Genomic DNA, 22880 nt, shown 5'->3' on the forward strand with positions numbered 1-22880 from the left:
TATCATCACAATAAACAAAACATGCTGGAGGGATAGGTTCCTGACCCAGAGACTCCCCAGACTCTGGAATAGATTGCCCATACATGTCAAGCAGAGTGCCTCTTTAGCCCTCTTCAAAAGGAACCTTGACGATTGGATGGGGGAAAGGAAATTCACCCCAGGGATCACGTCAGTCAGTCAGTGACAGGGGTCCAGGGAAGTAAATAGTGTGGGAAGAAATAGCCAGGGAATTGTTATGGCTAGGCTTGTATAGGCCCTAGGGCTGATAGCCTAGTACCAACCTATGAACCTATAGTACCATGCATAGGAAAGGCCAGACATATGGCATATACACCATGTAACTCTTTTAAAACTTATTTATTTTTGTGCAGTGATAGGTGCTGGAATTTAAAATAGTATATTAATAATGGTTTATGGTGAAATGTTTTGTTAAATATTATTATTTTTTTTAGAATGCTTGGTTAGCTAAATGGGTTTTCTACTTAATCCCATCTTTTTTTTTTATTTTGCTGCAGTGAAAATGTATGCTGACCATAAAAATTGGTTTTCTGGGAACAGAGGCTACACTGGTGAAGAAGGGGCTGCTTTCTGAAGGGTAGATTACTCCCCTGCTGCTATGAAGCAGTGGGAGCTCATAGTGGATATCAGCACAGCATACTTTTCAGTAGGAAAAAATAGTGATAGGGGTACGTCTGTCCAGTTCTTACTGCTTCATTGCAAACATGGTGACTCAATAGACATTTTTAAAGGAAATAGTCATTTCTTACTTTTGTTGATGAAGTACTACAGGAAAACCTGTCCTATAAAATTAAACAAAAAAAAAGAGAGAGAGACAAGAAGAAGAAAGGCCGCTATTCAGATATCACATAACATTTTGATTGAAATCACTGGTAAACTCTTCAATCTGAATGCTTTATTAAAACAAGTTAAAAATGTTTCGGGAAACAACCCTCCTCCATTGCATGAAGGCAGTAGTTGAGAAACCTATGCTGCATACTTTAATAAGTTAAGTAATCTGACCCCTTAAGTGTTTAGTTGTAGATGTTCTAACTGAAGTGGATCAGCAGTGCTAAATATAGTTTAATGCTGGAAGTTTATTAGCTTCCATCTTTACTCATTAGCTCCCAGCTCAGTTGATGGCTTACTGTTGCTCCTCATATGCAAAGTTAAATCATTAGTTTTAACTTTATTTGTAATATCTTAAAAAATGTTCACCATAACTGTGCTCTTTATTTCTGATATAAGGGATTAACATTATTATAATGTCCAAATCCATGTTATCAGTACACCTGTTTATGAATAAATATCACGTGTTGGCTGGTTACTCTGCATTTCACTACAAAACTGCATACACAGTTCATGTGGCATGTCAGTGTATAGGTGAAGAAGATCCATAACCAAAACTCATTGTCTCCTGTTGCAGCCAGTTATTTTAATATGCCCAGTAATCCTCCAGATAACTACTTGGGATTCCTAGGCTACCTGGTAAAATTAAAAAGAAAAAAAAAAACATCCTTTTTAGTCTCCTGAGTCGTACTACTGTTTACGTGTTATTATCTTTTAGTTAGCAGGTATTCCAAAAGAAGCCAAGGGGATCCCAAAATAAATAATGTCCTGAACGTAGGTTTATTTTTTTAAAAAAGCATACGTTTTCGCTACTGTGAAACAGTAGCTTCATCAGAGAAACTGACAAACAGTAAGCGCCAAATATTTAAACCTTCCATGGTGCAAATACGTACCCACTACGTCACATGGATTCACAGATGAACCTCCCATACAGTGACGTGTGACCTATACAAAAGGAAAGAAATTCATACAAAAATAAACCCTCATTAGTTATAATGTACAACATTTAAAAGGTTAAGAAGTTTAAAAACAATTAGAACTTGCAATCTGTGTGCTTAATCAAAAATCTATGTTTTTTATATAATTTTATATAATTCTTTAGAAATTGCAACACGTGTATTCTGTATAGAGGTGTACAAGTCTACCACGTCTACTGTTAAAAAGTTACAAGTAGCATCAAAGTTGAGGCTATTAATGTTGTTGAGGAATGACCAAGAGTCCTTACATATTTCCGGGATAGACTTTAGGTATTTGGAAAGTATGTTGTCAACAAGTTGTGCACAGGGATATGTCATAGAGCCACGGCCATCAATTAGAGGACTCATGGGTGGATTATTCTGGTCTTTGTGTATCTTTGGAATGCCAAAGATAACAGGAGTTTATATGATTTTAAATTTTAAACTACAATTATAATTACAACTTTAGTGTGGATAATAAATATAGTAAACATATTCATTTAATCTATTTTGTATGTAATCTCCTTTTGAAACACTTGCGCACCAATTAGGCCTTACACATTTATACTTTACACTTATACCACGTATAATATACTTAATGAAAATAAGCTCTCGTATAGAGAGGACAATGGTTTCTACAAATTTAATAATTGTTAGTATAAGTATAGTGCACAGAATACACTTGTTGCAATTTCTAAAGATGTGCTACTGTTGATAATGCTGATAGTAGCTACACAACTTTAAGCTTTCTTAAACAGTGTATTACTTGATGCCTTTTATGGATATTTTATGCTTCCTTGTATTGGCTTTTTGGATTGTATGCAATTTATGTTCTATTGGAGTTATAAACTCTTGTATATTAAATTATATAAAAAACATAGATTTTTGATTAAGCACACAGATTGCCAGTTCTAATTGTTTTTAAACTTCTTAACCTTTTAAATGTTGTACATTATAACTAATGAGGGTTTATTTTTGTATGAATTTCTTTCCTTTTGTATATGTCACACGTCACTGTATGGGAGGTTCGTCTGTGAATCCATGTGACGTAGTGGGTACGTATTTGCGCCATGGAAGGTTTAAATATTTGGCGCTTACTGTTTGTCAGTTTCTCTGATGAAGCTACTGTTTCACAGTAGCGAAAACGTATGCTTTTTTAAAAAAATAAACCTACGTTCAGGACATTATTTATTTTGGGATCCCCTTGGCTTCTTTTGGAATACCTGCTTACTTTTTGGCTTTTTTGGTTTTCTACATTTCACTGGTTAATTATCTTTTAGTAACATGGATTCAGCATTGCCACTTCTCATACATTTTTATTTAACACTAGTGAACATTAAAATGCAGTACCCTGTAAGACAGCTGTGAATCTCATCAATGACCAAACTAGTTTTCCTGAATTTAATTCTGAATTGGATAAAATAATTTTTGACAGGAAAATGGTATGCTACAACAAATGAAAATACTGAAGATAAACAGATGAATTTAAGACTGACAGTGTGTTCGGTTGGAAGAATGAGCAAACACATGACTCTAAAACTAAGAATAATTCTAGTTTTGACAGTTCATATGATAAAGGGATGACAGCACGAGTCACATAAGATTGAGTATTCCAAAGCAGGGTATGTCAAATTATGAGGGTACAAATGTATCAGCAAACAAGTATTGCAGTCCCACAATGCAGCCAGTTAGGAAAAACATGGTGCAAAAACAGAAGCAGAGAGAAGATGCAATTTTCAGGTACCAGCAACAAAGCTGTGGATCAGCAAGAAGTATAGATGGATGAAGTACTAAATCCAGTTACTACAGGTCAGAAAGTAAGCATATTTAATGTTTGATGTTGTTTCTTGACAACAAATACATTGGACATTTTGCAGTTTGAAAATGACATTTCAAAACCAGTTTTGAGGTTCATGCAGCTTATAAATTTGAATAGTGACCTACTCTTTTACATTCTGTAATTATAGTGGTGTCATTGTTTGGAAGGAAAGTAATGGACAAAATGAGGTCATTTTATGTAAATAAGTATGATTAGTATATACATGTTATAAGAATAGTGTTCAGCTCTCCCTGGTTTTTACTCCTATTTTTGCCATGTCTCTCATAACATTTTTGTTTTTCTGGTAAATCACGAAGTATTACAGTGAGTCAATACTGCCTGACTTTAGAGTTTTATTATTCTTGTTCAGAAAATGCATGCTGATGCAAAACCTGTTTTTCTTTTGCTTTCTAAGTGAATTATAGTAGTATTTAAAGTTGTATCTGATTTTTGGGCTTTTCCCGTACGTGTTTTGGCTCTAGCTCTGATTCTTAAGCAAAAGTTGAGAGCTGTATTTACAAGCGAGTAGAAGAGTCTTGAAGTGCTAATTAAAATGGCTTAGCCGTAGAAAGAATTGCATGAAATGGCATTATAATGTTGGACAAAATATTGCATGTTCACTAAATGAATAAATGTAGTATAGATACTGAATTTTATGAAGTTTTGCCTGATTAGTCAGTCAGCAAATACACGATGGGTACAGATTTCTGTTTTTGTATATTTATAGTTTTGTATGATTAGTAGGTATTTGTATAGTAAGTTTGGGTTAAACTTCCTGTTATGTGCAATTTTCAAAAAATTCACAGGAACTTAAATAAGCTACCCATGAGACAACTTCTGAAAGAGAGTGGCATACAAAAGCTTTGTTGGTAGACATTGTTTTGCGACCAGGAAAAATAGTGTCCATTAAACAGTCTTTCAGCTTTTCCCGGTTAGGGGTCGCCACAGCAGATCCGGTCTGCTCTTGACTTGCAGTGGATTTTTACAGTGTCCTGTTGCCAGCCCGGTGCCCAACCTTCACAGAAGGGGGACACACTCATGCACCTACCTGCATTACTTATTTGTAATTGTGGTGGTTTGTTGGAAATGTTAAAACAACTGGATGTTAGTAGCTGAAGGAAGTTTTTTTTTTGGTTATGGATATTCACAATTTATATACCTCCATACCACATGAACTGGGTCTTGATTTGTTTAGAGAAATGTTGTAAACAAATAGATTGCAGTAATTTATTTTATGAACTTGATTTTTTCAAAAAATATATTTTAATGTAACTTGTATCATTAGGACAAATGGACGTTTGTGAGGAACAGTTGTGGCTCCCAGCACTGACTTCTTGTTTATGTCATGTTTTTAAGAAAAGTATGCGTTAAGGTTGAATAACTCTTTTGTTAATATCATTGTAAGCAGTTTGCTGAAGAGATATTCACAATTTGAAGGTAAACATGAACAATTCATGCTTGGCTAATTAGTTACAACACTAGTCAGGATATAAGTTTATTCTTGGATATAAAGATTATAAAGTGTTAATAAGATAATCACCACCCTTTGAAGCAAACCAATAGATAGTAATGTATTATTATGTGCAAATCGTTGTTAACCTGCCCATGTGATAAATAACATAGCAGAAGTCCATCATGGAGGGAACAAAAGCTATCGCCCTCAGATCTGTATTATGATAAGGTTACAAAGAATTTCACTAAGAAATATTTGGAAAGGTTGGGGGGTATGCTTAAGAATGAAGTGGTGATTTGCAGTTAATAGTTCTACCTCACAAGTAACTTTTAGTAAGGTTAAGACTAATGGCAGTCTGTTTAATGCACATTTACTGCCCCACTAGTGACAACTGTGTGCCTAATGCAGATTTACTTGCCCTACTAGTAACTTTTAGTGAATCAAGACTAAAGGCACTGTGTTTAATGCACATTTACATTATAAACAGAATTCCAGTAGTTTCTGTGGAACCCACCACTGTGGCACGTGTTATGTGCTTAGGCATTAAAAAAAAGATTTATGTGCACAATCAGTCACTGATAAGCTGATGTGCAGAAATCCATCAGTAATGGGTTGGAGGATGCCTTGTATACCAGACACAGGTCACCTGTTATCAGTCTGTATACAGAATGTAGCGACGGGGCTTTGATTCAGTCACTGTAGGATGTATTGTTTAGACCTTGTATCCTTTTAGTAAGGTATCTCTGTGGGTATTCCAGTTGTTGAGTGTGTCTGGACAGCTATATGCCAAAGGGACATTATATTCAATGACTGGCCTAATGCAGGATGAGTAAGGGGACAGTGATGCCCCTAGATATAAACATAATCCCTTTGTTTATAAGCTGTGTAACATAGAAAGACTTTCTTACAAAAAAATGGTCACATGTCGTTCAAAAGTTAGATCATTGTCGACATGGCATGGCTTGTTTCCAAAGCGTTTCTTTTTTTATTTCAGTAAAACTTCTCATAAACTATTCCTTCTGCCTTATGTTCATACATTCTCTGTTTTTATGTATTCATCCATGCTTTCCTTCTCCCATGTATTCTTGTTACTCCTTACTCTTCACTCTTTCTATCCTTCACCTATCCTTAACCAAACTGCACATTATACACTCCCTTCTGTTTAATGTATACTCCATCCACATTCCTTGATATGCTGCCTCTCTCATTCACCATCAAGATCTCTTCTTATTGTAAATGCCATGTGTATATCTTTGATTACTCAGTTGTTGAACTTTATACAATTGTGATCCAATCAGTAGTTTGTTTGTCGATTTTTTCCTTATCTTAGTGTTGTAGAATTACCATCCATTCTGTAATCTGTTTGATGATTTTTTTTCTTATCTTAGTATTGTAATACAAAGTTTGCTTTTGTTGTCTTCCTCCGGGTTCCCTCTAAAGATGGGTGTTATCCAGTAGGGCTAAATAGGTCAACAAACTGTAAATAAATATATTTAGGCCCAGGAGTTTATCATTGGTTTTATTTTAAACTGAAAAATGATCTGAGAATGTTCAGTAGTATGTTTGGTGGGTGTTTTAAATAATATGACTGGATTAACAGAAAGTGAGAGCAAGTCTTCGGTGCATTTTTCTTCTGTTAAAGAGTAATACGCATTTCAGTGTTTCTCTGTTTTATCATGTAATGCTCACCCTTGTAATACAGAAAAAAATTTACTTGGCACACAAATTTGGTGCTTTCAGGCAAACATCTGTAGGGATATCTACATGTAGCTTTATGCACCTAATGGAGTCAGTAATGTAGGCTTTTTTATACCTTTAATCCTTGGCTCTACCTTGAACATCTAGCCACTACCAGTTATCCAATTGCTCCGTTCATTTCTTCTTCCCAGGTCAGTTCTACACCCCACATCACTATGTGTGTGGGGAGTCCTATCCTTCGAGGGAGATATGTTTTATTAATTTTACTATTTGTACAGTCTTGGGGGCAGAGTCTCATTTAAGTTAATAAATAAACAGTCGAAAATGGAGAACCAGTCATAACTTACTTCACATGAGAATGACAGCTTAGAAACAATTACTGAAGGAAAGATCCTTCATATTTCTTTACTTGTGGCACTGTATGGCAGTATGGGGCTTACATTAAGTGACTGCACTGCTGACACTGCAGTGCAGTATTGTGGGAGTGAGTTGGTGGAGTGCTGCATTCCTGAGTGTGTTGTCTTTCTGGTGAGATGTTAAACCTAGGTCTCATGTTCTTGAGTAGGTAGTAGCTGAAGTTGATGTGAAATATCCCGGAGCACTTATTAAAATAAGTAGGTTAAGTTTCCTGATGCCCTGGCCAAATTTCCCCTATTGGTTGAAATACCACCTCGCGATCTCCTTTGAAAAGAGGCCATTAGCCTAGTGGACTAACCCAGTCAACAAAGGAGAAATGCATTAAATAAATAACAAAATCATTGTACATTGCTTTTTACACTAATTCCTTGCTTCAGATTAATTTCATATCCAAGGTTCACTGTACGAACATTTGGATATCGTAGCTTGGCTTAGGAATCAGATTTACAAAAAAATCCACTGTCTTTCATATGTCAGAGTAAGTGAGGCACCACTTCTCATCTTTGTTTTTATTTCTTCAGCATGCAGGCTGTTCTTCAATTAGTTCTGTATTTATCTGCCTTTTTTTTCTCAATTGTTTTTATCAAAAATTTTAACAACAAAACAATATATGATAATATAAGTATTATAAATCAAATATTCATGTCTAAAAAACAGTAATATACAACAACTAAAATAACTATTTACGGTGGTGTCTACTGTAAAACAAAGCATTTAAACAGAAAAAGAAATGTGATAAAAATAGTTATTAGTTAATTAGTTTATCCTGGAGTTCTTTGAATTTCAACCATATATGAAGGAGTGATTCTAGATGTTTTGTCTTGATCATGAGAAGTTCCAGATGGAAAACTTCAGTTGCCAAGTATACAGACTCCTTCACAGTAGGAATAGTCTGATTCTTCCAGTTCTTGGTGATGACTTTTCTTGCTAATATTAAGATAGTCCGTAAAATAGGGTATTTTGTTTTTGTGACACGGGTGGGAATAGGTGTATTAAATTTATGTTGACCAAATCTCTTATTTTATTTATCATTAAAAAGAAATAATTCATATTATCCCAGTTTGTAAAACATATGCTGCCAGTCAGCTTTAACATTTAGTTTACATCTCCAGCATTGTGTGTCTTTATTAAACATCAATTCAATTTTATGTGGTGTGATAAAGGTTCTATGTAAGAACTTCCAAGAGAATATCCTCCACCTTAGTGATGAAGTAGTTTTTGAAGATTGGAGTATTAGTTTTTTATCATCTTCACTTGGAGAGTTTATTATTGACAAGTCTAAAATAATCCCAGTAGCTTTCTCTGTGACATACTGTTGATTTCTTAAGTACCTTATATATTTTAGATAGAAGTCCCTTTCCAATTATATTCTGGTGCATTAGAATAATGATAAATCAATGAATGTGAGGAAAGAATTTCTAACTATTGGTTGCATTGGATTAATGTTATGTTCAACTAGTTGTCTACAGTTTTGAATTTCTGACCACATATCTTTGCTTAACTCAAACTTATTAATGATATGGTCAACATTTTCTAACTTCCCATTGTCTAGTAATTAATACCGGTTTAACAGGTTTTTGTCTTTAAATGTAGTCATTGTTGTTAAATTAAATGTATTAATAGTATTTTGAGTGTATGCAGTTGGAAATACAAATGCATGCTTTATATTCAGAGTTCCTGAAAATGAAAATTTTAAAGAAGATTATTATCGTATTAATATAACAAGAGTTAACTGATATGTTTTTGGTTTTGCTTTCTGTAAAATAGTCTTTTACTAACCAATGAAATTTATTAGTAACTATTTTAGTATGATTTGATTTTGTGAAATTGTTGGATTTATACCAAATACCTCCGTGAATATCTTTCCATTTGTCATTATAATTATTTAACCAATAAATTATTGTCTTAACATTTGAGGATAAGGAAATATAATTCTATATCTGAAAGACCATTACCACCAGATGTCCACTCTCTAACGTGACCTGCCTTTTTTCAAAGGTGTTTATTTTATGATTGTAGAATCATATCATTAATATGCATGGATTATAGTACACACTGTTATCACATTTTAAGTTGGCTTTAACATCCTTTTTAGATCTGAAACAAATTTTCATTAAATTAGTTACTAATTGCCTCTGTTTAGATCTGCAGCTATTTTAGTAATCTTTTGATTAATATTGTTGAGGAATAATCTATACTGTATGCCTGTTCACCTTTAAAACATGGTTACATAATGTTTAATTCATAAATTAGATCATTCATTCAGAGATATCTTCAAGAAAGATTAGTAGATGTCATGTTAGTGTTACCCTTTGCTTTAAAGTGTTCGTTTTGTTATATCTCCTTATATTTTCATGTACTATTACTCAAAAATGTTGTTTTGCTTTGCCAAATGGCCATGGAAGTGGCTGAGTAGGGTTTTGGGACAGTCCTTTCTCTTAGTTAACAGACTAAAATAAATAAATAAATATTTAATTATATGACATTTGTTTACCGAGAAAGTCTAACTGGGAGAAAAGCTCCACAGTGGCATAATATGGTTACAGTTAAATAAAGTTATTACAAAACTTAATACAGAAAAAAGACATATTTACTGAGTAAAAAACTTCAAATTCAGTTCATACAGCATGACCCAAAATATACATAGTGCAAATATTTGGACAGATATAACAAGTTGAAAAATAACATTGGCATTGGTTAAAATATTCACAAGTTGCAGTTCACAGAGATAACATTAAACACGCCAAGTACACTCTGAAACACAGATGACTAGATTATATAGCTTAGGCAAAAATATTTCTCCTTTATCTAAGAAATTTTACAATTTCTTTTCTCTTAACATAGAGTATGCTGGGGTGGGAGAGGGAGGGATTGGTTCAGCCGGGGGTAGTGCAGGAGCAGAGCCAAGTCCTATTTAGGTACTATTTTAGTAGTAGTTTGAAATATTAATTGTGATTATTTTCTGTTTAACAGACGAGAGAATGAGTTGAGGTTGCCTCGGGGTTGGCTGAGCTACCTTGCGCCTGAGATTGTCAGAGAGATGTCTCCTGGAAGAGATGAAGACAAACTACCGTTCTCCAAAGCTGCTGATGTTTATGCTTTTGGGTGAGAATATAATTTATGGTTTAATGTGGTAATGTTATGCTTAGAGTGATATGTTCATCATACAATGTGTACCATGCACTAAAATGTGATGTGATATAGTTGTGTGGCTTGAGTTTCATAAATAAACATTGCTTAACAGCATGAACCAGCAATGTAAGTTAACGTCACTAAACACAGAACAAGAAAAAACTTGTCTCCTGCCTAGGGCTGTGTTGTGATTCCATCCTAAAGTAGCCTAGCTTACTGTGCCTGGATTTTTGATTTTTATAGAAGAGAACACATTGGCATTCTGAAAAGTGTATTTTCTTCTTTATTAATAATAAAGAGGAGGACTTTCATTCATTACATTCATTTTTTTATATTCAAGGTCCTTATTCCTGGATTAGATTTTTACATGAAAAAAAATATTTTACTCAGTCAGTTAAACATGGTGAAGATATATCAGAAGATAAGAGATTTCCTGAAACTTGCAACTCTGAAAATTACAAAGCAAGTAAAATAAAGTGTTCAGTATGATTACTAAACAGAGAGGTCACATTTACGAAATATCTCCAATTAGTAGACTGAAGTAGATGTATAGTGCTAAATATTTAAACCACACACTCACCGCTGATCATGGATTTGTTGAAATCATGGCTGTGCCAAAAGCTGTAAGAGTCCAGTTGCCAAATATGATGTGGTTCTCTGATATTCCTTTTGAAAATGTGAGGAGCTTGAGGACTGATTTGAATCCTTGGGAACAGCAAGGCTAGTTAAGCAAATACAGGAATATATATACCAAGTCTGAACCTGCTGTATTTCAGTGCATCTCCTTGATTGAAAGTGGAGCAACTTCTGGATGTTCTTCATACCACATTGCTGCAGTCCTAACACTTGGGTAGTCCGCTGTCCCAGTCGGCCCGAATACCAAAGTATATGGCTGACGTCGGTCAAGGCGCATTAGTCTGACGTCAGGACGTCAGGGTACAAATGCGCATGACCGACGTCATATCCTCAGTCTTTTTTGCCGCATGGTCCGATGCAGAAGCAGTTTTGCAAGTGCAGGTTGGCGTTCTGAGATTTTCCGAAGTCGGAGTTTCAGACCGAATCCAAGTTGGCTAAGTACCCCGTTGGGGATTATTTTGGTTTTGTCTTGCCTCAGTATTTTACGGATGTCAGAAAAAGTGAATAACTGTATTTCTTGTGGGAAACAGATACCTCATAGGGATTACCATACCTTGTGTATACCTTGCTTAGGGCCTGAGCACGTCGTTGTTGGCTGTCGCTCTTGTGCTAGATTTAACAAACGCACTATAAAGAGAAGATTAGATTGTGCCAGGTTAGTTTTTGGGAAGCGGTGTAATTATAAAATGCCGTTGGATGCTCCGACGCCCGCTTCGTCAAAAAAGCGCAAGGACAAAACAGCAAAGCCTAGGCTGGAAGAACCGTCCGTCCCGGACGTCGGTTCTTTAGAGGGCTCGGTGGAGCCAGGGGTTCAGCCAGAAATTTCTTTGGAATCCCAGGGAGAGACTTTATTACTGCAAGATGTGACCTCTCAGGAGGTAGGCCAGGCGGAAGGGGCTTCTCAGGTAGCTGTTCTTCCTTCCCTTCCTAAGGTGGTTAGGCCCTCCCGTGCTGTTTCCAAGGCTTCTCCCAGGGGCAGGCCAGGTTTTGTTTCAGGAGTTACCCCTAGTTCTTCAGGGTCTGTACCTAAGAAGCATATGCTTAAGATGGCAGAAGATTTGATTACTATGATTAGAGGTTCTATGCCCCCTCCTGATAAGAGGCCTAGGATGGAACCTGAGCTTGGGAGTTTTGAGCAGTGTTCGGATGCTTCTGAGTCTTGACTGAAGACTTGCAGGAGTATTCCCCTTACTCTGATTCTGATGTAGATGATTCTACTCCTTCTGCTTCTCCTCCTGAGGATTTTTCATTTTCAGAGACTCTTCATTCCATGAGGGTGCATTTTAAATGGGAAGGTCAGGATTTCTCTGATTCCAGGAAAAGGCTTAGGGAATTTTTGTTTCTACCCCAGCATAGGCCTTTAGCTATACCTCCTGTTCTAGATGTGGTAGAGGATGTTTTGGCAGAGGCTTCTCTGAACCCTGACTCTTTGCCTCCTGCTCCAGTTAAACCGGATAGATATTATAGGGTGCCTGAAGCTCATAAGTATCTTTTTAAGAGTCCTAGGGCAGACCCAGAAACTGTTTCACAGGGGCCTAAAGGTGTTAAGGCTTCTGTTGTTAAAAATCCTGTTCCTCCAGATAAAGAGGCTAGGGCTTTGGATAGATGGGGAAAGAAAGTGTATACTTCTTCCACTTTGGCCATGAGAGCTTTGAATTGCCAGTTTCACATGTTGAAATACCAAAATTATCTCCTTTCACAATTAAAGTCTAAGGTAGATGCTTTGGCGGAAGGTATTGAGTGTAAAGAGTTGCAGGATTTAGTTCATGTTTCTGAACAGGTGGGTAAGCATTCTTTGCAATGTGGTTTTGATGCTGTGCAGGCCTCTTGAGGGTGGCTGCCACTGGTTCTGTTCTTCATGAGGCACGCCTGGTTGAGGGATCAGAATTTAGCTGAGCATGTGAAAACAAGGATTTTAGATGCTCCTTTACAATCTGATGTGTTGTTTGGTTCGCCTGTGGAAGCAGTTCTAAAGAAAATGGAAGACAAGGCTAAGTCTATGCAGACTGTTAAAGATTTTTGCAGGTTCAGCCTCCGAGTTTAGTAGAAATTGGCCTACCAAGGGGTGGACATATCCTGCTTATGATTCCCAGTCTAGGGGTAGGTCTAGGCGTGGTAGAGGCAGAGCTCAAGGTTCTTTTAGGCCTAGAACAGGGAGTTCACCTGCTCAGTCTTCTGGTGAGGGCAGGGGTCAGTCCTTTCGTAAACAGACACAATGACCTGCCTTTTCAGCTGCCAGAATCTTCTCGTCTGGCAGCACCTTTGGGAGGAAGGTTGGCACTTTTCAAAGAAAACTGGAGTTTAATTACCCAAGACAGATGGGTATTGGATATCATTCACCACGGTTACAGGTTTTATTTCCATACCTTGCCTCCTTTCAAAGGCATGCCAGACATTCCTCCTCAACAAAGGAAAGAGGCTCACAAGCAAATTTCTCTGTTGCTCCAAATAGGGGCCATTCAGCGGTTCCTGTGCCAGAAAGGGGCCTAGGATTTTATTCTCGCCTGTTCCTAGTACCAAAAAGGGAACACGTGGAGACCAATTTTGGATCTGTCTATCCTCAACACTTATCTGGACATTCCCAAGTTCAAAATGTTGGCGTTACAACAGCTTTTACCTCTGCTGGGCAAAGATCACTGGATGGTAACTTTGGATCTCAAGGAAGCTTACCTTCATGTTCCTATCAGACTAATTTGCAGGAAGTATCTGCGTTTTCGAGCTGGGAATTCTCATTATCAGTTCTCTGCATTGCCCTTTGGCTTATCTACTGCGCCCAGAGTATTCACAAAGGTTCTGGCTCCAGTGATAGCTTTCTTCAGGCTAAAAGGAATACAAATCTATCCTTATTTGGACGATTGCCTGATTCTGGCTCAAGGAAGGGACGTGCTTCTTCAGCATTTGGAATATGTGATAGCAGTGCTAAGATGCCTAGGGTATTCTGTGAACGAAATAAAGTCCAGTCTAGTACCCTCTCAAGACATGTGCTTTCTGGGTGTGAGACTGAATACAGCAACCCAGATGGCCTTTTTAACCCCGGACAAACAACAGAATCTTTCTGTTTACTTCCATCAACTATCTCATCAGTCCGGGCTGACTGCAAGGACAGTCCTTCAAGACTTAGGGTTCATGGCATCTTGTATTCTGGTACTTCCCAATGCCAAACTGCATATGAGGAAGCTACAATGGTATCTCAAAAATGTATGGACACAGCACTGCCAGGATTTGGACACTGTCATTCAAATAATACCTTGCATTCAAAAGGAATTTTTGTGGTGGGCTCAGGAATGTCACCTAAACAAGGGACTCTCTGTGACCCGGCCAGAGGCGAGTCAGATTCTAACGACAGATGCCTCAGACACAGCTTGGGGAGCTCATCTGAATGGAAAGTGGATACAAGACAAGTGGCCTGCCAGACTGCAGCATCTACATATCAACATGAAGGAGATGTTAGCAGTCCAGTTTGCATTACTGGCTTTCAAGGATTTACTTCTTCCAGGGCAGGTGTTGATTCTAACAGACAACACAACTGTCATGTGGTACATCAACAAAGATAGGGGAACACATTTTTATCCTCTATGCAGGCAAGCAATGATTTTGTGGGAGACTGCGTTAAGCTTGCAGCTGAATCTTCAAGCAAGGTTTCTGCCAGGAGCACAGAACTCCTTAGCAGATGTGTTAAGCAGGCAAATCATGGATCCCCACGAGTGGAAACTGGATCTTCATGTATTTCAGACATTGACAGTGTCATGGGGAACTCCAGACATAGATCTGTTCGCTTCTCCACTAAACCACCAGCTGCCAAAGTTTTGCACGAAAAGGTTTCATCACACAGCCTGGAAAGTGGATGCTTTTTCTTTCAGTTGGAAAAATCTTCATGTGTATGCCTTTCCACCTCTGCCTCTCCTCCCAAAGGTACTTCTAAAGGTCAGACAAGACAAGCCAAGGATGATTTTAATAGCTCCAGATTGGCCTCGGCAGCACTGGTACCCATTACTGAGGAGTCTGGTAAGGAAGCCTCCATGGCCCTTACCTTTGATTCCACACCTATTGTCTCAGAAGGACGGGCATCTGCTCAATGTCAAGCTTCACTCTCTTCATCTAACAGCTTGACATATTCTGTTTTGAACCATAGCAGGTCTCAGCTTCCTCAACAAGTTTTGAATGTGATTATGGAAGCCAGAAGACCTAGTACAAGGAAAGTGTACGCAGGAAAATGGAAGAGATTTTTATTTTGGTGTGCAGCAAAGGATTTGGATGTTTCTGTGCCAAATTTGAGTGTGGCTCTTCAATATCTTACTGAGTTATTGGACAAAGGTTTGTCTTTCTCTTCCATTAAGATTCATGCTGCAGCAATTTCAGCTCACTATGATTGTGACCCACCATTGTTTTCTCATCCTTTGTTCAAGCAATTTCTTAGAGGGGCAAAGAATATAAGACCCCCACGTAGAGCTCCTACTCCTGCTTGGGACCTCAATTTTGTGTTGGAGAAACTCACTCTACAACCTTTTGAGCCTGCAGCTACTGCTGAATTGAAGTATTTGTCATGGAAGACTGCTTTTTTGTTAGCCATTACATCTGCAAGAAGGGTGTCTGAATTGCAGGCCCTTATGGCGGTTGAGCCTTTCCTGATTTTTCATAAGGATAGGGTATCTTGTCGTACTAATCCTTCCTTTATGCCTAAAGTGATTTCTCGTGTGGCTTTAACCCAAACTATTCATTTGCCTACCTTTTATGCAGATCCCCAAAATAAGGGGAAAAGATTTTGCACACTTTAGATGTACACAGGCAGTTGCGTTATTATTTAAGCAGGACTAAGGATTTTAGGCAGTCTCAGCAGTTGTTTGTTTCTTTTGCTTTGAGTTCTCAGGGCAAGCCTGTGTCAAAACAAACTATTTCTAAGTGGATTGGGTTTTGCATTGCATTTTGTTATTCCCATCATGGCAAGGAGATTCCAGCTGGGATTAGGCCTCATTCCACTAGGGCTACTGCCACTTCAACAGCATTTCTAAGGGGGTGGCAACTAAGGATATTTTGGAGGCAGCTACTTGGAGTTCAGTGCATACTTTCTCTAAGCATTACCACCTTCCTCTCTACTCTAAATCTAGGGCTGGTTTTGCCACGGCTATTTTGCAGGGCATGTTGTCAGCTCCTGCTTCCTTATGATTTGCCAGCCTCCCTTACCTCTGCTTTGGGATTCTACCCAAGTGTTAGGACTGCAGCAATGTGGTATGAAGAACATAGTACAGTTTTGTACCTACCATAAATGTAGATGTTCGAAGATCCACATTGCTGCAGTCAATTCTCCCTCCTTCCCCTCTGTGTTTAGGGGTGGTTGTGTGGGTGAGGTTATACTCTTGTAAATTTGTATATATTGTATATATATTTGGTGCAGGAGTGTGTGGTGTTTTTGGTTTTAGCCTTATCTTTTTAGGGTCTTCTGACATCTGGGGCAAGAAAAGACTGAGGATATGACGTCGGTCATGCGCATTTGTACCCTGACGTCCTGACGTCAGACTAATGCGCCTTGACCGACGTCAGCCATATACTTTGGTATTCGGGCCGACTGGGACAGCGGACTACCCAAGTGTTAGGACTGCAGCAATGTGGATCTTCGAACATCTACATTTATGGTAGGTACAAAACTGTACTTTTAGTAAAGTTATGTAGCAAGAGTGTTGAAGAGGTCAGGGGTGCAAAATCCCCTCTGCAATTATGCTTAGTGACAGTGCAGCAGGCTTTGAGATTCTGTTTACTTTGTGATTTACAGTTTCTTCACAGTTGTGGGAATGTTATTGAGGGGTGTTGCAGTTGCAGTAGGGAGGTGGTGCCCTACTTCCCTTTGATAGTCTTCTTTTTTAAATCCCTAGTGAGTTTATGCTTACCCAGACTATTACAGTTGCTGTAGTGTAACACTTGTATATATCAGGACTTGCTAGTTGTTGGGACTGACATCGTATTGTGTTGTAGGAGTTTTGCCATTTGCTGTTTAACTGTTAAAAAGTAGCTGTACCATGTGGTCCTAGAGGATAGGGCACAGAATGAGACTTGAATGGTGTTCAGACTACACATATCTGTAGTTATGGAGAAAATTAAGCGTAATATTACATGTTGAAGGGTGAAGGTATGCAAGTAATTTATTCTGTAGACAAGGTGAGAGAATGTTGTGATTTGTACTCCTTAGTGTTATGGACATTATCACATCATCTTTGTTAAGCCTCAAAATTAACTCTATAGGAACAAAAGGGACTGAAGCTGAAAACCAGAGGAAAGGGCACAATGTACATTGGTATCTTTCGTAGTGTTATGAAAGATAAGTGATGTACTTCAGTTTGACTTAATGGGGCAGGAGCTGACTTTGGTATTCACTTGATTGTGCCCACCTTTACCCTCATAGCCCATGGGAGAATGCTTTAAAACCTGAGGTCTGTATTTCATGTCTCATTCCTTCTGTCGTGGGTGAAATAGCTAGGTATGCATGGCTAGTTAGGGAAAGAACACCAGATGAGCTCATAAATAAAATGGCTAAGATTAGCTCATTAGTTACCTTTAATGGAACTATATTTATATATATATTAATAATCTTACCCAGAGGTCCCATGGCCTCAGGGTTGAGTGCATTAATTAGGAATCGCCTAATGTTGATATTACACCCATCCCCAAGTCACGTAGTCAGAGTAAGAGTATTATATTGGGGGGGATGCATACATCCCACATCAGGTTCTGTAGAATGAGTGCTACTGACATGGTACTTCTGCGCCAGTAATGTGAGACATAATGTTCCTTACTTACAGTTATGGTGTTCAACTGACTGTACTCCCGTTATTCACTGGGATCCCTCACACAACTACTAAACAAGTGCCTGAACCACCCCTTGGCATGCAGAATGAATCCCATTGGTTAGCTGCTCTGCTTTTCTGGTTAGAGTCAGAGTAAAATAAGGGATACCGATGAGAAAAGTTTAGAAACATTGATTACCTTTTGTGTTCATGTACATCTTGTATGTGCTTTTATGTTTTTAAGTGCCGTTTGCTAATAAATTACAGAAAGAAAATGTGAAACTTAACATGCTGACAATGCTTCAGTGGTATAAAAGTCTTTGGCATGATGAATTGCTTCACTTGTACTAAATCTCTTATTTTGTTACATAAAATTGCAGCACTGCAGATGCAAAGCTTATGGGCATGGCTTCAAAATGTTTTGCAAGGGAACATATGTCACCACCTCTATATTGAATCACTGTTTATTAGTAATACTGGAGGGCAGTTTGATCTCAGCTGTAGGTGAAATCATGAGTCAGATTTCAACTAAATTTTAAAATCTTTGGAAGCTTGTGAGAAACTGGATGCTAGACAAGATGGATGCACAAAGGAAGGTCATGTCATAAAATAAAAATAAATAAAATAAAATAATGTCAGTCAAATCCAGTAGAATACCTGAACTGAGTAGTCATTGCTGATGGGTTGAGGAAGTGTGGCCTTCTTAGACTTTGGCAAAATATTTTGTACTCAGTATAACATTAAAAGTTAATCTGTTACACAAACTTGGAGTTGACCCTCATGTGGAAGCATGAGTAAAATGCTACCTAGAAACTAAAAGAGAAGAGGTTAGAGTCAGTGGAGTTGACCCAAATGAAATGTCAGTAACCAGTGAAGAATTAATGGAGGTGTCAGTAGAAAAGTGTACAATAGAGGTAGGTGCGGGGAATGGCCTTCTTGATGAGAAGGTAGTTTGAAAGCGGTGACTAATTTCAGTGATGCACGGGGCAAGCTTTAGCCAGTTGTTATGGGGACTTGGGAGGTTAATGGTTAGTGACTGGAGCTTAGCCGGTAAATAATGGACAAACCAGGTGAAGAATGTAGTCTTTATCTGCTGTTACAGTTCTTCCAAATCAAAGCTGCTCAACAATGTGATAAAATATGTATCTGAACATTTGTCCACTTTGTAAAGAAAAAGGTGCTTGACAAAATTACCATAGACCACAGCAATTAACCATTTTGTCAAAGAATTTAAAGAAGTCTTAAGTTGAACAAGTGGTAAAGACTGTGGGTATTTCAAACCACCCTACGCCTTAAGAATTTCAGGTTGACTGGTATGCCTTAAAGACTGGATAGTAACAATGACTGAACTAAAATCTTCATAATGTCATAGTCAAATAATTAATATTTTAATACCACAACTGTCATTTCAAACTGATACATAATGAGCACACTTGATATTACTTATAATGGAAACCAGTGGAAGAATACAGCCCCCTTGTCCCTTGAGTCAAGGTTTGTAACTAAAATGAAAGTCCTCTCACTGGAGGGGAAAGTTATTTGCAGCTGTTGAGGAAAATGGATAATGCTGGAGAGTGAAGCAGTACTTTTCATATAGAACTGTGATATAAGGATGATTGTTTGCTGAGATAAGAATGAGAATTTGTTGATACAAATTAATTTACCATGGTTTCACATTAGTACTTGTTAGCTGTAGTAAAGTAACAAAACTGCAGTAAATACATTTATAGTCTTGTGAGAGTATATTTTGCAAAAAATGTTTAATGTGGCTCTTTGAAAGTTGTTTCTAGCATATGCTATGCTAAGTTCTGGGTGGTAGGAAATATATTTGAGTGTGCATATAGGGCACCAATGGTCAACATTTATTAACATTAAAGAAACCTTAACTGTGTGTATGTTATGGTACTGCAAAAAAGTATGACTAAAGTTCAGCACTGACTTTTTTAACATCTTTATTAAATTCCTGTATTGTAAGATGCGGTTGTACAGCGGTAGCGTTGTTGCCTCACAGCAAGAGGTTCTCCTGTTCAATTCACGACTGGAGCGCCTTCTGTGTGGAGTCTGCATGTTCTCCCCGCGGTCGAGTGGCCTCCGAAAGACATGTGTAAATGGGCGTGCCTTTGCTGAAGGTTGGGCGTCGGGCTGGCAACTCGGCACCATAAAAATCTACTGCCAATCATTAGCGGACCGGAGTTCCGCTGTGGCAACCCCTAACCGGGAAAAGCCAAAAAGACAAACAATTAAATTCCTGTATTGTAGACAATGCCATAAGTACGCATACAATAATAGAAAGAAAAACAAGAAAAACCAAAACAAACTTTTTTTGTTTTCATGCATTATGCATGCATTTTCTTTTTAACTATTTTCATTCACTCCAGTATTGCATATGATGCTTAATCTCTGCCTTTAATCAAAGTTCACTCCTCCTCCTGAACATTATTCTGCATGTATTGTTCCCACAAATTCCATTTATTACTATGTAGTTTGCACCTTCCCTTTTCTAAGAATTCCACTTCCAGTTATTTTATCTCCTTTATAATCACTGCTTCAGTTACTGTTTGTTCAGATTTTCATTTTCTAGTAATTGCTTTTTGGTAGCCAGTTGCACTAAACTCAGTAATGCCTTACTATGTCTAAGTAATTAATTTCCTGCATTTCAGATGAAAATAATCATTTCTTTGGTTATAAACACTTGGCCTCTCATGATTTATGACAAAGTGCTCTGTACAGAATTTATAACATTTGCCAACTCACTACATCTCTAAAAACATGTTCCCAAATACTTTTGTCTGTCATACCACAATTCCATCATTTGCTGTCTAACTGAGGAAACATTCTATGAAGTCTGCTTGGGTTGTAAAAGTATCTATGCAAGCAGTTCCAAGCAAAAATCCTAAACTTTCTGGACTTTGTTGCTACTTGGGAGCCATGCCCTCCCATTGTTCTTTTTATATTACCTTTCCTTTCTCTTGGGTCTGTATTACAACCACGAAAAGTCAGTTCAACAAATGGCATTTTCCATCGAAAATGCCATTCAACGAACTGTTATAGTGAGATTGCGATACAGTGAAGATTGGAAAATTTTCTCTTTCCTCACTGTAGTGCGATCTCGGAGTTGGTATATATAATTAGCGGAGGCTGAACTGACTTTTCATGGTTGTAATATAGACCCCATTCTCTTAACCCATTTTTTCTGACTTCCTGTGATTGATTTTTATATTATTATGCAATATTTTATATGACTTGCTAATTATCCCCTTTTAACAGCAATTTCTGAACTAGACTTGCCTAAAAACTCTTCAGTAGCTGATCTTTCACTTACCATTCACCTGTTTCTTTCTATTTGCCTATACTTTGTAATCATTCCCTGCTAGGGAAGGCAGTCTTTAACCTGCTGTCCAAATGTCTGCTTGGCCTCATCCTGCTCTGAGTTCTCTCTCTCTAGTTGTATGCTGCTAATACCTAGGTTCCTTCCTCCTCTTGCCTATTTTCTATACCGCTGCCATCCCTATTGGTAAAATCTCCGTTCTCCATTCCCATGTTAACTTACCTCTTAGAATACTTTATGCTACTTTATGACTATAATATTCTGTATGGTTGTTGTAAGTCTTTTTAAGGACCTTATCCAAAATCTAACTCTCTTCTTCATCTTGAACTTCCCTCATATTTCATCATCACCTCTTTCCACTTTGATGTATAACCTTCTGCTTTTGTTATGTTGAGAGTTAACTGCAGAACTTTAAAGTATCCCTGCAAGTCAGGCAGTTCTAAACCACCTTATTCTATGGGGAAAATCAATTTATCCCATTTAACTCTTGTTCTTTTCTCCTCTCAGATAAATTCTTTCAACTCTTTATTAATTTAATTAATTATGCTCCATAAACATTCAGCAATTACTTTGAATTGGTTCATTAATGCAAGTGGGTTTCATGTACATAGCAAAAGAAACTATGTATTGTGATTAAATTCATCTGTAATTCAAGAAACCTGCTTTTTAAAATTTGTATTTTATTTTTTGTTTGCTCCGAAGTTCAAAATATGAATCAAAGATGATTAGCTAGTAACTAAAATTCATTTTCTGAGTTATATAAAAGTTTTTGGAGTTTAAATTGTTATAAACAGTGAAAGTAGTCTGGTACAGTGTATAAAGAACTGCAAGCATGTGGTAATTTTACTGTGAACTGCAGATTAGCAGAAATATATCTATTCCCATCTCTGTCCAGAAATAAAATTAAATGAATAACATTTTCTTGGATTTAAGAAAATGCATTTGGACTTGAATGAAGTTTATTTATCTTAAAGCAGCACATCAGATAAAATACTGAAGGTTAAAGGTTAATCATATGTGTTTGCCTTATGACATACAGCTTCAGAATTTTAATCAAGAGTCTGTTAGAGAGTTAGATACATCCTCAACATTTAGAAAGTAGTTTAGTCTTTATTTTATCCAGTATTATGTCTTATCAAAAATGAGGTAATTGGGTCAACAAAATGTTGTTGGTGATCCAGAAAAGGTAGAACCTTTCACTAGAATTCATGAAAAATCCCCTTTCAGTGTAGTAAAGCCTGTGCTGTGTGACTTGACTGCTTCAAGGACTAGGTCCCATAGCACTCCAGTAGTGATTTAAAATGTCTCTAAGTATTTTTGTAGGCCATCTACATAGCCAGCTTTAGGCACCAGCAAACCCTGCAGCCGCTGGGGGCCCCTAGTTCCTGAGGGGCCCTCAAACACAGCAAGTTATGTTATCCTGATATTTTGTAACATGTCTGTCAAGCCAACAAAATATAGTACAGCAATCTTATATACTTAAGAAACCAGGTGGATAATAACTCTTATTTGTGTCTCCTTTAAAATTCAAAGATATCTCTGGTTATAGTAACAGTGTTTTATCAGGTAACAGGCTTCACAATTCCATTAAATGTTTTACCACTGATATAGTGCCACAAACCTTACTGGTGGACGTTTATTTCCACTAAAACTAACAACATAGCCAGCATTAGGTACCTGCAATACCTGTGGCTGCAGGGGGACCTTTAGTCATCCTTGACTGTGTGGGGGCCCCACAAAAGCTGCTGCTGGTTGGGGAAAAACAAGGATTAAAAAAATGTATTAATCTCATGATTATGGTCCTTAACCTGAACATGGC

The 22880-nt window shown here is 37.6% G+C and overlaps 1 protein-coding gene across 7 annotated transcripts in view; it reads left to right on the plus strand.

The window, feature by feature from the left end:
* KSR1 (kinase suppressor of ras 1) overlaps positions 1-22880 on the plus strand; it is a 1687803-nt gene that overhangs the window by 1438004 nt on the left and 226919 nt on the right. For all 7 annotated transcript variants that reach the window (XM_044054644.1, XM_044054643.1, XM_044054646.1 and 4 more), the window contains one exon: positions 10163-10294. In XM_044054644.1, coding sequence (XP_043910579.1) covers positions 10163-10294 — 132 coding nt within the window. The remainder of the gene's footprint in view (positions 1-10162; positions 10295-22880) is intronic.

The sequence above is a fragment of the Protopterus annectens genome, chromosome 13.part0, assembly GCF_019279795.1.
Source record: "Protopterus annectens isolate FY-2018-M chromosome 13.part0, PAN1.0, whole genome shotgun sequence".
Classification (NCBI taxonomy): domain Eukaryota; kingdom Metazoa; phylum Chordata; order Ceratodontiformes; family Protopteridae; genus Protopterus; species Protopterus annectens.